Genomic DNA, 17,495 nt, shown 5'->3' with positions numbered 1-17,495 from the left:
GCACTGTTTTCTTTTTGATTTTATCACAATAAGAATGGAACAATTTCATTTCTCTGAAAGTTCTGTTAGCAACAGAGCACTTAAAGCTTTTCAACTACAAATTGTAAACTATTTCATGCATTTTCCTGGTTAACAGACGTGCAAGAAAGAATGTACTGGAATAAAAACTTAGCCTAGTAAGCAGGTACAAACCCACAAAACAAAGGGCCATATCCCACTCGTATAGAGCTCCATAAATGTTTTGCTATTGACTTCGAGATGTGCCCCCCCAAAAAAAGCACTACCGTAATCTTCTTGGAGCTGCTCCCACTGAAGTCAACAGGAGTTTTGTCATAATCTTCAATGGAAAAATAATTTGGGCCCAAAAGCACATTCCTCCATATGTTTCCTTCTACTCCTTTTCTCATTAATGGCCATAGATTTCAATGTCAATGGGGCAGAATTGGACACTGTAAATTTATTCATATTTTTAATTTTTGTGTACAAAATGAATTAAATAGAATGGAATATAATGTTTGGAATCTAGATGATATTGCTTGCTGGGAGATGTATAAAAATACATTGGTAGGGAAAGATGGTCTTTTGACACCCTCCAAGCAGATGAGCTTTCAGCACTGTCAGCCAGGGACAGTGTAATAAAAGTATGCATATATGGCAAATATCACATCAGCCATACACAAAGCTGTAAAGCCACATCCTGCTCCTATTGAAGCCAATGGCAAAACTCTCACTGACTTCAGTGGAAGCAGGATCCCATTATTAGCATCTGTGCTCTGACACTGTGACATTAGCTGCTATTCCTAAAATGACATTCTTTCTTGCCAGTCATGGAAACAAATATTAAAGTGGTTTAATAATTGCAAATAACAGTCTTGATTACAGGTTTTATGTGTTATACAGTTAGATTAGTTTACACCTATAACTCTACATAGTATTTTGTGTAAAAATAGCTTTGGAATATTAAAATCATTGCAATAAAATACCTGCAATATAATATTAAATGTATTCTTTGGTAGCTAGTCGATTTTTTTTAATGGATGGAATATTGTTTCACTTTTTTTTTAAAATCTGAACATTCCTTAACAAACAAAGAGAATGCACTGGTTTAGGTATCATTCAAAATTTCTTTGCCTAGTTTGAACTTGTTTCCAGATGTTGCACTAGCAAAGTTCAAACGATAAAACAGCAAAAATCACACTACCGTTCAATGAATTCAGACGACTCCACGCTATGTTGGTCATGCTGTGGCACAACCCTTTCTGAAGACGACCCTGACTAAGTCCCTAACCACTGGTGTGTACACAGTACGGATACACCATACACCATCATGGCAATATCTGTGGAAATGAAGAGCCATATCTGAAAAGATGTCCATTCAATGACAAGAAATCACTATGCTCCAAACCACTAAACAAGCCAAATACGGTGAAAATGATCATGGATGAAGGTGTAAGACCAGTGGTTTCTTTCGTTTCTCTCTGTTTTTTGTTTTGTTTCTTTTCTTTTCTTTTTCTTGCAAGTCGTCGTCCTACTCAAGTGTGTATCTCAGAACAAAGTCAAAATGCAGGTGAAATAAGTCTTTGGTTTCTTTGGACTTATAAATAACTTTTTTTTTTCAAATAGTTCTAAGTATAAACCTGCTGTCTTGAGGTCCTGGTCTTTATTTATTTATTTATTTTTAAAGCTTTTCCCCCGAGGTTCAGTTCGTGGTTACTCCTTCATGCTTTGGTACAAGTGCTTGATGAAGATGATGAATTGCCTGAATTGGAGCTACCCTCGTCTTGCCACTTATCCAGACTCCTCCTCCGTGCATTCATGAAAAAGTTGCTGACGGTGCTCAGCTCCAACCCCAGCTGCTGGGAAATGGTGATTTGTAATTCTTTGGATGGACGCTTATTCTCCTTGAATATTGCATGTAGAGTTCGACGCTGGACATCCGTGAAGACCAACCGAGGCTTTTTGGGTGTATTCCCTCTATCTTTCCCATGTTCTTGTTCTTTCCTCTTGCATGCTGCAATAAACCACAGGAGACTGTTAGCGTTCGGACTGAGAAAGCATCAGAGAAGATGCTGCTAATGCCAGTAAACCGAAAGTTGGAAATAACATTCATTTCATCTTAGATCTTCCAAATTTAGGGATGATGTCTACGTTTGGGTACGTCAGCCCCTCTTGGACCTACCTATATTCACTTATAAGTAAGTTTGTGTTGGTGTAATTTACACACTGAACAGCGAGTTGACAATACAGGAAGGCGTAAGATAGAGGAAGGTATGGCATTCTTTCATGAATTTGTGCATTCTTACATCCACCCACTAGTTGATTTTTTTCACAACTCATTTCACTCATCTCTTATGGCCCTTTGGAGTGTAAGTTACATTAGTTTATATTCCCAAAGACTCCCTTACGCTCAGACTCAGTGGACCCAATTCAAAGATGATATGTACGGTTTGGAGTGAGGTGTAGCTTGCAGGTTGGTCAGTGGATGTGAGTCCAAGTAAGTCTCAGGAAGTCAGAGTCTAATTAAGTTTAAGGGGCTTTTGAGGGAGTCCAAGTTGGTGTGCCATACATACTGAGGGATTTTATATTACACTAGTTTAGTTTAGTCTCCTTTAGGTTAATCTCTGACCATAGAATCCCCCTCCAAGTGGGGAAGGGTGTGGCCCTGAGGAAACCACATCTAGGGGTAGTCTCCAGCTGTGTGGGTCCAGAGTCATGATGCCAGGTGTTAAGGAAAAGTTAGCACATGTGACTCCATTTTGGTTTGAGGCCCACCATTGTCTAAAAGCAAGCACATCATGCACCAGGAGGAGTGTTCCTTAGATACTGCATTCTTGTGAAAATCCTCCTCCTTGTCTCCAGCCTGCCTTGACTCCCGGTGATCTGTTCTTTGTCTGTCTCTAACTCCCTATCTCCTGGCCTTTGATGTGAGGCCTCCCATCCTGATAATAAAAGTTACTGATGCATCGCTTTAGGACCATGCTGTGTAATTAACATACTAGTTTAGCACGAGGAATGCACCAAGCAGGGATAGGTGGTAGATAAGAAAAGGGTTTGTTTATTGGCTAAGGTTTCCGATGCACGAGGGCAACATGCTTTGCTAAAAGGTATATAACCTTTGTATAATCTGTATTCGGGGTCCCCTCCTGGCTAGCAGGGGGACACCACGCTCGAGCATAATAAACTTGGTGTTTTTTGGGAACTCTGCAGTTGTGGACTTTGTTTATGTGCCTCAGCCTAGATTCGAACTGTGCGTGACCTATCAGGTATAATTCATAGCATTTGTGTGCGTGTCCTACCAGGTGTAATTCTTAGCATTTGTGTGCATGTCCTACCAGGTGTAATTCGTGGCATTTGTGTGCGTGTCCTACCAGGTATAATTCGCAGCAGTTGTGTGTGTGTCCTACCAGGTATAATTCGTAACACAGGGAGCTGAGAGGAGGCTGCTGGAGTACGGAACCAGCACAGAGGCACCTCACAGTTGCCTGGCATCCCACAGACCTCTAGGGCTTCATGATATGTGAGGGTGGCTTCTCCATTCCATGGAGCAAACCTCATTCCCCTGGCAGGACCATAAGAAAGAAACACCAAGAGGAAACCCCCCCCATACGCTTGACTTCTCCCAGGAAAGGGGTAGCCTGGCCTTTTATTCCCCAATAACGTCCTGCGAGGGTCACAGATATGCTTGTAACCATGTTGACCCAGACTTACTGTCCTCTTTTACTTTGATGTATAAAGAAAACATCTGAGGAGGGAGAGGCACCTCTATAATTGTTTGTTAAAATGCTACAATTGAGGCATTTAACCTTTGATAATGCCCAATAATGCTGGCTATATAACTATGTATCATCCCTGTAAGATGAAGTGGAAATTTACTGATTTTTCAAGTCAAACTTTTCCACATTTTTTAATCTATCTTTTTTTTGTTGTCAATCCATTTTCTGTAGCATCTTTTAATTGGCAGAGGAACAAGGAACTGAGAGGGAACAGGGTTGTATTACACTCTTGAAGGCCAGATAATTAGATATTTTGAACAAAATAAACTACACTGTGACACCCAGAACAGTGACACAGTAAATCTTGGTTACAACATTTCCATTTAATTCCATCTCTCTTTCCATTCTTGTTTTTTGGTGTTGTTTTATTCTGTATTTTTAAAGTGAATATAGCACTTGTGAAAGTGCTGTATTGAAAGACCTGGAGATTATCCATTGGACAGAGACAGAAGGAGCGGTGGGAATGCAAGCTTCCCTTTCATTCCCCAGCAATTATGCCTCATTGCTGACCTGAATGAACCACCTCTAGAGATAAAATTAAAGTTCCTCCTCCATGCCCATTCAGTCCTCATTTCTGACGAGCTCAGTGCCAACAGTGCTTGTAGTGTCCTAGTATGGCCACCCATTCCCTTAGTATTGGATCGAGGGGATCAAATTATTCCACAAAGGTCCCCAGATATCTCGTGTATTGTCACTCACAGCAACCTGTGCATGAGGCAGGGGATAAGGGCATTTCAGTTCTCTCAGCAGTGAAGTTTCTGAAGAAGTTACTTGTCAATATTTATTCCAGTGACAGCATTTTTGCTCGGTTATGACACACTCGTCAAATGGACAGAGATTCAAAATTTTTTATAGTTGGTTTGAACTAAAGAACCATTTAAAATTCAAACTCCCTGTCCTCTATGATAATATACCATTAATGTCTCAGATCTTATGTTTTTCATGCAAGCAAACCCTCAGTGACGTTATGCTTTGTATATCAATTAATTAATTCTTGGACAAAAGCTGGAGTTCAAGTTGAGAATATATATTGGTAACCTAAGAGTTTGAATACCCTTGCAAGAATGTTGTATTATCTATTAACAAACAATAAAAAGTAAAGATATTCATAGTAAAGAATAAACTTTAACAAAACCTCAAATCTTTCAAAGTATGGAAATTCACAGTAAAGGCATCCAAAGAACCTAAACTGCTGCTGTAAGGACCCCAGCGTCTATCCTTACCTTTGCCCTGGTAGTGATGCCCCGAGGGGAGTCAGGGAAATAAACTTTGAAAGAAAATTAAAAACAATTTCATTTCCTCAGAATGTCCCCCTCTTTAATCTGTCAATGGTTGCACAAATTCTGACCTGTGCATAGACACACTGTGCGATGAAATAATCATTTGTTATAATTTGTCCTGATTGGACAAATAGCATTAGAATCACAGCCAGACAGACACACAGCAGTAAATACAGAGTTGGTCTATCTGCATATATAAACCTCATAATTCTAGGTCAAACAATTATAGGACAGTCCTCCAGAAACATGAAGAATAGTAGAAAATAAACATGCATTGCGAATCTGCCTTGTAAAGTTTGATGTCTTCTTGAGCTCTGTGGCTCCACCCCATACAAGTTAAGATTCTTAAATAATTCCCTAGAAAATGGCCCATGATTTGAAAATACCTTGTTCCTGAGGACCTCAGCATCTGCACAAGGCCTGAGGTTCTCAAAACCTATCGCTGCTGAGAACACAGGGATCCAAAAAGTTTAAGGTACTGGGGAGAAAACATAAAATGTTAAAATAGTGGTTAAAGATCAAATAAACATCTATCACTTTTCAAATTGTCAGAACATTCTTCTCATGCCCCAGTATAGGCAGCATTTCAATCTGCGAACAAATTGGTTACTCCGTTCAAAAGTTATAAGGGATCTTGGAAGCAGAGCTTAGAACTGAATTCAAAGCTCAGCCTTAACTATGGGGCTGCTACCAATGCCTCCAAAATGAACTGTATTTTGTTCAGTTTAATTGAAAGTGCCTCACCTTGGCTCTACACCAATTAAAACAATAAAGTGCCTAATGCTGCAGAATATTATAGATTGAATTAGACTGATCACATACTACACCATCAGACCTGCCAACAAAACCTACAAAATAATAACCCCATATTTTACCAGCCTCTCCCCTCAGATCAACCTCTATCCAAGTGCCCAGGAGAAATGGTAGGCTTTGCAGAATGACAAGACGTTTGAGAAATCCAGAGTGTGATGGATCAGGAAGGGAACATATTCTAGAGCCAAGGACCTCTCATGGAAATCACAGGACAGATACTTCCTAATTTAAGTTGAGAAAACACCATCTCTGGTGCTTCCACTGATCTCATCAGAGAAGGCAACATCTGTTCAGTTGCAGTCCTCTCAGGAAAGTGATATAACCTATACCACTATTTCTGTTCTGACATTCTCACTATTTGATCCTGACATTCTTACTATTTGATTAAAGTGTGGTTCTGCTCCAAAAAATAAGCCAGTTAAAATGCTCACAGGCTGGATAATACTTCCTGAATGAGCAGCTGTTCGAAATCTTGTTTTATTCCCATTATTCAATGTGTGGCGCCATACTTTATTTACTGCACACTATTCAAACCCTCTCTGGATATTAAATTATTAATTACCTCATGGACTTTTGTCTGGAGCTTCTCACTATAGTATCCAAGCACTTCACAGATATTAATTTATTTTCACAACACCCCTGTGAGGTGACGGGGAGGTATTACCCCACTTTTACAGTTGCAGTACTGAGGCACACAGAGATTAAGGTCAAAAGTGTCCACTAATTTTGGGTGCCCATTTTGAGACATTTAGGACATGATTTTTCAGAGTACTTAGCATTTTTATTGCACTGTATACGTTCAAAACACAGCTCCCACTGACCTTAGCAGCAGCTGTGAGTGCTCAGCACTTCTGCAAATCAGAACCCAGGGTCTCAATTCAGGTTCCCAGAAAATGAGAAACACATAATTAGAAATCATCTCTGATGAGTTGGATTTAAGTGACTTGGCCAGAATCACCTAGGAATTCTGTAGCAGAGGCAGTGATAGACTCCAGTTCTCTAGGGCAGCATTCAGCTGCCTTAACTATGGACTGGGCTTTCTCTTCCTGCAGTTCCCTGCCTCATTCACTGCACAGCTTCCAGCTTCTGCAATAAATGAGGCTGGTGTTCAAGAAATAACAGCCTCCTTCACTACATATCCTTGATTAATCCCCAGACCACAGTCCATCCTGTGCACTGACTGAGGCAGGGGTCTTGTGGCAAAAATAGTATATGATCATGTAATTAAGGACTGTATAATAATGCATATGCACAAGGAGGCCGAATTAAGGTTGCAAGGATAACCTGGTTTCTGACATTTCCTAACTTTTGTGTGCTTGACTTTGCAACATTAATCTTTCTTTAAAATGTAGATTTTTGTGTGTAATTTCCTAGGTTTTTAAAAAAGCAAAATAAAAACACATAAATTGACTCCTGTTGAATTATATTGACTCCTATGTGGTTCAGCATCAGAGTTAGAACCTTTAGATCTATAACACAGACCTCTGCTACTTGAGCTAACAGAGTAACTGATAGCAGTAGTAGGTTGTCATCCTCTATGTGGACCTGGACTAGTGAAGGATCTGACACACATTTTGCCAGACAGATTTCACAGATATCTGCTGACAGCAGAGGCATGGTGAGACTCAGAAATTTTGGGTGCAATATCTGTTTCTGGAGGGGAACATGCTTTAGAAGGCACAAACTCTTCTGCCCCCCTCCCTGAAGTCTGACCCCTCCTGCCTATGTTCCTTCCAGCCTGACCCTGTGCCAGTCCTGTCTCCCCATCCCACCACAACTACTCATCCCAGAAGGGCCAGATTAACCCATCACAGGGCCCTAGGTAAACGTACACTTCTAATATAAGTGCCACTCACTCAAATTTAGTCTGGCCACACCTCTGTCATGACACAGGGGCAGCCAGGCCAAACCTGAGTGGCATTGTGACTTTATGTGTGGCCCTCCTTCCACCACGAATTTTGGCCCTAGGCTTGGGTCTAGTTTGCCAATGCATTAATCTGGCACAGCATCCCCGTTTCCTCTCTGCCCCCAGCTCCTCATCCAGTCTCAGTCTCCCTCCTCAAGCGCCTCATCCCACCCTTCCCATTCAGGCTCTTTGCTCAGACAATCCCAATATCTTCTCAGCCTGTCTTGTCTTCCCCCTGCCCCCCCCCGCCACCCCAGCCCCAGATCCTTTCCCCAATCTACTCCCTTTCCCTCCCATCCTTGGTGAAGCTTTCATCCCATTTGCATTTCAGTCAAGCGGATTCGTCCTTTTCCTCTCCACTACCAGGGTGACAGCACTGGGCATCAAGACCATATAAGTGACAGTCTCTCCACTCTCACTGTCCAGTACCCAGCATCACAGTGGCCCACAGATGTCCTGCTCTGCAGGGCCCCTGTAGCCCTGGGATGAAGCATGCTCAGTACAGATGGACTCTCAGAGAATTTAGCTGCCAAACTTTAACAATACTCTACTGAGCATGTGTGAACTGACTATTTTTAGAGCTTTTTAAGGTAGTTTTTCACAGGGTTGGCAAAAGGCACAACCCTGCCAGCAGGCCAGCCTCTCTCTACCCCAGCCAAATTTCAAAGACTTGCTACAAAGCATGGGGGTGCTAGAGCTTTTCAATTAAAGGGTTGTAAGAATTTTTTTAGACAGGGATAAAACAACATATTTTCCCCTAATCTAATTCTTGGAATCAGCTGATCCAGCTGCTTTTGCTTCAGCTTTAAAAAAAATCATACTGAGGCAGCACAGAGAATTTCATCCTGAATGGTTACGGTTTGGCAAAGTTATAAGCAATTGAAAACAGAATCTTATAATGGGACGTGTCAGCCAACCTTAATAATAGGTGCTGCTACCAGCTCCACCTATAGAATAATTGTCAGAACTGGCAGCTAAATTTTTATGAAAGGGTGCTCTTAATTAATAACTGACACTTGATTTTTAACATGCATTGTAAGCGTAGATATAGCTATATAATATCATCTGTTTATATAGGACCCAATACTAGGACTATCTATCAAGTGCACGGAGCCTGCAGCTACAAATATGTCCTCTGAAGCAGCTGAGGAATGGTTAAATCACCATCTAACTCCTCTCCCTTCCCAGAGGTGATCTGCCAGCCAAGGAAAGGAAAAGAGAGGGCCAGGGCTAGACATGGATCTACTCCACATGGGGACTGTATATGAATTCTCTAGTCCCCATCCATTCGAACCCCAGCAGTGGGTACTATTCTCATCCTTCCCTTCTGCCTCCACCCCTTGCACACTGGGCTGGTATTCCCAGGACAAGTTATCAGCCCAGCACACAATATATTTACATGGGCAGGTGCAGCGTATGCATTCTATACTGGTGCATAACTCAGTGCTGGGATTTCTAGATGTTTGTATTTCATTTGTGGCATTTTGCTTTAAAATTCAAGAAATTTAATTTTAAAAATAAATGTGTTTTCCAGTTTTGTGCAAAACTGATTATTTTTGGAGATCTCACTACAAAATCACTGGTACCGTAGGCAGCTAACAAGAACTTTGCAGCTTTGACATTAGTGAAGTGAATTCATTCCTGGATCTGTTGATCTTTGGGCATCCTGAAAAACTCATCTCTTTTCTCCAACCTTTGAAGGTGTGGACTGAGATACAGGGGGGTGGTCAGATTGAGAGGGGGATTTTATATTTTTGTTTGGGTGTGTATTGGCTTTAGTCAGGATCAGCTGTATGAGCAGATTTTTGTGGTTTTCATCCTTTATTATACATAGTCTCAGAAGAGCCTTGCACTGTTTAGTCAGGTTGTGATGTTCCCCTCTGGTGTTGTCTGGACTGGTGATCTGCTAGGTCACCCCAACCCTTGATTATGGGAGCCAGCCTTACCCTGCTGTGCTGTGAGAACCCCCACTCCTGGGCTGTTCACGCACAGCCTCTGGCATGTAAGCTGCTCCCAGGTACTTGCAGCCGAATGACACTAGCCAATATCTCTGGTCCCACACACAACTCTGGGAACCTCTGTCTTTCAGTGTCCAGTTATGCCCACTGGATGCTGCAAGCTTATATGAGTTCATCAATTTGACAAAGAAATTGATATGTACCAGGCTTGTTATCCCAAGGGGAGTTTCTGACATGCTTCAGACAAAACACATTGCTTCAGGTAGAATAAACAAACAGATTTATTAACTATAAAGACAGATTTTAAGTGATTATAAGTCAACATAAGAAGTCAGATTTGGTCAAATGAAATAAAAACTGATCTTAACACTTTCAATGCCCGTACAAACTTAGATGCTTCTCACCACAGGCTGGCTGGTTGCTCTTCAGCCAGGCTCTAGACCCACTAAATCGACCCCTGCAGCATCGATTGCAACAGCCTCAATCTCCCGGTAGTGAAGACAAGCCCTTGTAATTGCAGATACACCAGCTATGTCCCATACCTCCCTAGCCTACCACCAGACACCTCTTGGTGCTGCTGGGGATGGATCTCTCATGTTATTATTAATTATTATTATTATTATTATTTTATTATTTGTATTACCATAGCATATAGAGACCTAACCAAGATCAGGGCCCCATTGTACTAAGCACTTTACAAACACAGAGTAAGACAGGATCTGTCCCAAAGAGCCTTCACTCTAACTAGACTGAGCAGGCAAAGGGTGAAATAAAAGGGAACATTGTTATCCCCATTTTACAGAATAGGAACTGAGGTACATATAGATTAGATGGCTTGTCCAAGGTCACACACTGAATCTGTAGCAGGGCCAGAAACTGAACCCAGAACTCCTGAGTCCCATTCCAGTGCCTTAATCACCAGGTCTTACTTCTTTCCAGAAATGCAGGATGAAATCTTAACCCCCCTGACTTCAGTGGAAATATCCTAAATCATAAAACAGTTTTAAAAGGTGGGTGGACATTTTTTGTCATTACGTTAAAAATTTTTTTTCTTCTGTATATTTTGGTGCAAAAGAACGACTGTATGTTTTGTACTGAAAAGAAGTCTCCAATGTTTACTGTAAAAATCTGAACTCTCATTCGGTCTGTGCAATACCTTGTAAATTCTTGGTATAGCTAGAAAACTACAACAGGGTAGTTTCATAAGCTGTACTAACAAAAGTCCTGATACAGCAATGTGCTTCAGCTTGTGCTTAACTTTAAGCATGTGAGTAATCCCAACTTTATTCAGCAAAGCACTTACATACTGATACTTTGTCCTGCTGGTGACATTGCTATGACCTTCTTCTAAAGACAAAAATACATAGGCCTTCTTTTTCAGAAATGCAATGTGCTATGATGGTCCATGTTTGTCAATAATGTGTCTAAACTTTCAGACTGATTGACCTAAAAAGCACAGTAGAGAACAAATGCATTTAGGCCCCCAATTCAGCTAACTTTAAACATGTGTGCTACTCCCGCCTATTCAGACAAGCACATAACTTCACAAACATTTGGTCTTGTTGGTCTCCTAGGGATAGATTCAACTCCCATGGCAGTCAGAGGAAAGACTGTTATTGACTTCCATGGAAAACAGATCGGCCTGAAATTTTCAGAAGTGCTTAAGGGACTTAAGAGCCTAAAGTCCATTGAAAGCCACCTAACTGATTTAGACATTTTTGAAAATCGTACCCACTTAGTTTGTAAGCGCTTTGGGGCAGTCACTACTCTTAATTTCTGAGCCTCATACAGCACCAAGAACTCTGCTAGAACTAACAATAAATAACAGTGATAATGAAAAGTAATAATAGGTTTTCCTTAAGACCATTTTCTCTGTTCTATAGCCAGTCAATCAATTTTAATAATAAATTGTTGCTCTCAAGTTGCCAAAGCACAAATGTAAGACAGGGGATGAAACAAATACTCCAAAAGGGGAGCCTGTCAAAAGTAGGAGTGGAGAACAGTTGTTTCCTAGCATGAGTGATGGTAAATGGAATCTTTCACCTGGGTGTCACTGGTTCAACTCCCATTCAGGGTAGTGGGAAAAGGAAGCAGCTGCATCTCTCTCCTCTGGGCCAGAGTCCTTTTCCTTTAAGCAGGCAAAGCTCATCACTGAAGTCAGGGCTTGCTTAAAGACTGATATATTAGGCCCTTTCTGGACATCCACCAGGCCTTAGTCTCCTGGACAGTTAATCCTGTACCTTTATGAGCACTATTTTTTTTAAGTAGCCGAGAATTACACTAGAAATAATTTGGATTCATGTCTTTAACATACACCTACCCAGAAGCAGTTTAAGTTTTTGAGTTGTCTGACTGATACAAACAAGACAGGCACAAAAATTCTTTCAATTTAAAACCACTGGAATGTCGCACTTTTGTAGATGATCACGCTATGATTATATCGCTCTATCACCATGTTGGCATGTGGAGCATAGCTGGCCATTTCCCCATGTCATCCCATATAAAGAAAGGTGCCTTTTGTTTCTGGCATTGCCTGCAGCTGAGTGATACCCTTGAGCTGCCATTTGAAAGATTCTGAAAAGAGCCTGTTTAAGAAAAAGGCAAAGCAGAATATAGAAAGAGAGTCACTTTGACTCCAACACTTTGTGTGTGTAGCTAGGACAATGTAATATTATCAGCATCACAAGGAGACTTATAAATCCATGGCTGAACTGTGGCCTTTTCTAGTCACTTCCATCCTTTTCTGCCATGAGCAACAGATATTTCTGACACTTGCAATTCTCCTGATTCAGTCCATCCATCTATTTTTGTCTCCTTTGTTCCTTCTAAGCTGCCTTAGGGATTTGACTGACTTAACTTGCCAAGTCTGGTACCTCTTATTAAGGCCCAGTTGCCTGTGAGTTGTACAGAACTTCCTGCTGCACCTACTGCTCACTAGAATGGGAGCATCACACCATTTGTCAGTGCTCTTTTAAGCTCCTTTTTAAACAAAGAGTTGGGCCGATTGTACCCCACACAATGAGACCAATCCTGGTCCCATTGAGGTAAATGGGCAAAGTGCCTATTGATTTCAGTGAGAGAAGAATGAAACCCCATATGAAAACTCAGCAATGAGATTGATCTCTCTCAGTTCATGGGGTTGGAGTAGAGAAGTAGATATTTTGTCCATATGCACTGGGAACTAAACTTTTCTGTGGGTCCAAAAGCCAAAACTGGAGTAGGCATATGTTGTGCTGATTGCACTGCCTCACTCAGAAGATCATCCTTAAGGGGAATTTGCCTTTTTAAAGTCTAAGAAAAAATAAAACAGAACTATTTCCTCACTGCCCACTTTCAGGAGCAGTTCGGTTTTGTCTCTCTCTCTCTCTCTCTGTCTTACCTAAAACATATAAACAAAAGTGATAACTTTCCTTTCCTTCTGGATTTTTAACTCCTAAACACACAGAAACACAACACATAAAGACAAAAAATATCAAATGGAACCTGCCCTCTGCTTCAGACACGTTATAAAGAGACAACACCATGACTTGCAATCCACCATAGCTTCTCCTTTTGAAAATTTGGTACTCAGGGTCAAGATGGAGAACAGAAGAAACTATATGGACAAAACTTGTACTGACTTCTGTGAAAGATTTTGAAATCACAGGTGAGCTGCCACTGAAAGAAAAGTTGATCAGCCAATGGCTAAATATGTTAACGGCAATGACCGCACTCTTTCAGATATAAAATGGAAAAGTGTCAAGTTCTCAACAGCTCAATGAATGGAAGGATTCTGGAAATATTTTCCTACAGAGCTGTGCCCTGATGGATGTAGCACTGAGGGTAATTCTTCCATCTGAGTGCAACACAACATGGCAGAAAATGGAATTCTATTGCTCAGCTGTTTCTCTTTGAAAAACTCTTGCAGTTCCATCAGTATCATAGCCTGATTCTAGAACCTAGCAAACAGAAAAACCAAGACACACTGTTGGTTTATGCTTTGGTGGATTTATTTATTTGTCTGCTTACGTTCTGAGATGTATGTATCAATGCAACTGTAGAGAGATGTATGCAGATATACAGCTCCAAATATGGTGATTTCATATATCTAAAAATTTGTAATTTTGTTAAAAAGTAGAAGTGGACTGGTGGTGGGATATAGTGTCTTTCACCTCAAGGTGATAGGACATGTTTTCAAACATGGCCCAGGTCAATGGTGACCACAGATCATTATTGTTTGAGGGTTGTTTGGTGTCCTATATTAAATAAGGTAGTGGTCTCAGTTCAGTTCCTGGTGGGCAGGTTCACACCACACTAATTTCCATTGCATTTGTCATGTGGTCGCACTTGATACCAATTAGCAGCATGGCTGGAAGTTTCAACAGTATGCTGTGGATTGAACGAGCATGGAAACTCTAGAGATGATCTTCCTGAAATACCTTGGTGGAGCAAAACTGGGAAGTCTTGCAAGCTGTCTCTACTTTGGGATAAATAATGTTGCCGGTACATGGTGCCTTTGATCCTGAAGATTCCAAAGATACTTTTACAAACGGTATCTATGTGCTTTTTAATGCACATTACCCATGAGTGAGGAATTCTGCATGACATCCCAGGCTAATGCCAATAAAACTCTTATCTCACATTAACATGTATTCTGCGTATACTATGGAAAAATTATTTTAGGAATGTTTTAGAGAGTTTTCAAATGTTTTGTTGGAATTAATTTTTCATATCCCCCTACTTGTAAAGCCAGATCGTTTAGTTACCCTGGCGCCTAAGTCCAGGCTGCAGGGAGGCACCTATCTCTGCAAGCAATTTTCAGCTGTGAACCCATCTCTTGGAGTTAGGCGCCTAAGGTGTGTTGTTGCAAGAAGCTGGTGAGAGGAGGGGAAGATGTTCCTCATAACCTTTACCCTAGTAGTTAGAGCACTCCCTGGGATGTGAGAGACCCTGGTTCTCAGGTCCCCACTCCACCGGATGAGAAGAAGGGAATTGAACGGGGATTCCTCACTGCTCAGGTGCATGCCATACCCATTGGGCTATGGGACATTCTGATGTGGGGCTCCTTCAGTCTCTCCAGTTGAAGCTTTTCCACTGTGGATAAATAATTGAAGAGTCACTAGCTCAGGGGGACTGGTTCCTATGTCTCCCACATGCTGGGTGAGTGCGCTAACCACCAGGCTATAGAGTCATTCTCATGCTTGCACTTTCTCATGCTCGCTCTCTGGCCCAATGACTGTTTGATTATTTATCCACAGTGCCCACTTCCCAGGTAAGTACTCTAACCACTGGGCTAAAAGTTATTAGGGATGGTCTCCTCCATTTTGTCTGAATTTGCCTGAGAGGCCTGATCCAGCAGACATGGCCTGAGCACACCGACTGGATTGGGCTCCTCGTTCTTTTTGCTGATACAGACTAACACAGCTACCACTCTGAAACCAGACATCTAGAGTGAGGCAGCAGAGCACATGTGGAGAGCAGAAACATGAGCATCTTTTATACTGCAAAAATGCAGGTGCCGAGTGAGTTTAGGTAGCTACAGGGTTCAGAGATGGTTCTGTGAATTGCAATAGAGTCTAAAATGGAGATTTAGGCACCTAAACCCAATACTTAGGGGCCTAAGTCTGGGATATGGGGACCTAAATACTTTTGTGAATCTAGCCCCCTGAATCCAAATGTACAAAGCTTAAATGGAGCCACAAACCCCCTCTAGATTTACTTTAAATGTCTTTTCTAAACCTAAGCATGTCATGATTTTAAAACCCATTATCTTGGGACCTAGAAGGGCTTGAGCCACATTGTGAAGCTGGGAACAATCTCTTTCCAAAGTTCCTGCTTTTAGCCTTGTTGCATCATAAAATATCCAGTGACATTTTCATGTATAGAAAACCCATCAAGTGGAGCAGGACTGGGGGGAGATTTCTTGGAGGAAATTCCACATTTGGACAGAGAAGGAGGAAACATTTCTCTAACAGATTGATTTTTTTTAAATGGCATCTATTTTAAGCTGCTTAGGGGGTTGGGGTGTTAAAAATAGTCCCAGAGACTATGAATCAGTGGGCATACTGCTGGCAAAATGGTCAAAGGTGTATGGTAAATTCATTTATCACATGGATATCATTTCCACACAAACATGGAGTGTGAAGACATAGGAATGGTGATAGAAATACATGACATTCTCACAAAACTCTTAAAATATAGCATGTATAAGAACATAATTAGGGGCTTATATGAATTGTGTTCATTTAATGCGATTCAGTCACAAAGCCAAACAATCCTGTTTGGCCTGAAGCGACAGCCCCAGCCCGTCTGTGCCATTACACATAGTATTAGGGCCACTGGGTCTATGTGGTCCCTGTCCTTGACTTGCTCCATCTCATTCACACTGCCCTCAGTGGTGTTCAGAAGGACATGGGAGACCCTCATGTGGCTGTCTCTGTCACCTAGTCTTGTGCAAAAGGAGTACTATGGTAGTGCCTACAGGCACCAAGCAACATCAGGCCTGCATTTGGGTTAGGCCCGTACAAACACACCACGACTCATTCCCAGCTTAAAGCCTCCCCAGCCCAGTAAAACATTAGTGCTGCTTACACTGTTCACTAAAGAATGGCTCTTTCTCCCCCACACCAGCAGAAGAGTATATTAATGGTTTTAAAATCGTAGGGTACATCCTAAACTACACCATGTTATTTCTTTCCACTCCTGACATAGATCAATCCCGTTTACATATAAAAACACAATGACTGTTCAGGTTTACGCTTCTTTAGAGTGCAGTATTTCACTGTCATCCTACTCCACTCTAGATGTTTGGACAGTGAGTGCTAGGATATATCCTCCTACTTCATCTCTCACGTTACTCAAATTGGATTCCAGTTCTGCTCACTTTGTTGCTATTTAATATCTGAATAAAAGAACAGTTTGACAATAAAGCATCTTTCTGTGGGAAACCAGGCAGAATGTCCACAGACTGGCCAGGGAGATTTCAGCGGAGAATCTTAATTGTAAGCATCCCAGTTATAGGCACTGTATGAAAATTAGTGACCTTAATTTGCTTCCACTGCAATAACAAAGTGATCCAGATTGAGTGGTGCTGACTCAACAGGGCTGGGATTCCGGGGCTTACCCCCCATTGCAATGTTGAGGGATCCTTAACTGCTCCAGTGAGCTGACGTCACCCTTACGGAATATGCTGCTAACTGGAATAATACAGGGAAAGGACCTGATTTTCCAGTTACTTCATTTAAAGCAAATGTTAACTTTCTTTCGCTGAGTCCTTAGTTAACCGCATTTAGCGTGGCAAACGCTCGTTCGTCAAGCATAAGTAATTAGAATGTAATCACTTTAACTGCATCTTAATTACCCCAAATGAATTGAAGGGACATTAATAGCAAAGATTAAATTGCCTTAATGAACGGTTCTTGTGACTACATCAATATTTTAATCATGCCCGCCATTCGTATCGCACTCACCAGCTTAGATAGCTGTTAGCGGTGGTGGGCGCTAGGTGGCGCCTCTTCCTCATTTGTGGTATAGAGAGGAAGGAAAGATACAAATACTCAACTCAATCTCTGCCTTAGTTTGAGCAAAAACTGGACATTTAATAACGCGATGTCTCACTGTTGTAACCATTTCTCTCTGATGTGGTCTTGGCCCCAGTTATTCATGCCTTTGTGACCTCCAGAGTGAAGTAATGAAATATTTAGTTCATTCTGAGCATCATAGGGCAAATATTTCTTATTGGTTAATAAAATTGAATATATTCGTAATATGGATAAATGAACATCTC

At 41.4% G+C, this 17,495-nt stretch overlaps 1 protein-coding gene across 1 annotated transcript in view; it reads right to left on the bottom strand.

The window, feature by feature from the left end:
- Window positions 1-413: 413 nt before the first annotated feature.
- The window catches only part of ONECUT1 (one cut homeobox 1), a 30,554-nt gene continuing 13,472 nt past the window's right edge, over window positions 414-17,495 (bottom strand). The window contains exon 2 of the mRNA XM_043524373.1: window positions 414-2,011. Within this exon, the coding sequence (XP_043380308.1) occupies window positions 1,719-2,011 (293 nt within the window). The 3' untranslated portion in view covers window positions 414-1,718. The remainder of the gene's footprint in view (window positions 2,012-17,495) is intronic.

Source organism: Chelonia mydas, chromosome 10 (genome assembly GCF_015237465.2).
Source record: "Chelonia mydas isolate rCheMyd1 chromosome 10, rCheMyd1.pri.v2, whole genome shotgun sequence".
Lineage (NCBI taxonomy): Eukaryota > Metazoa > Chordata > Testudines > Cheloniidae > Chelonia > Chelonia mydas.
The sequence above is the reverse complement of the archived record's forward strand: the minus strand, read 5'-3'. Positions and strand labels throughout refer to the sequence as shown.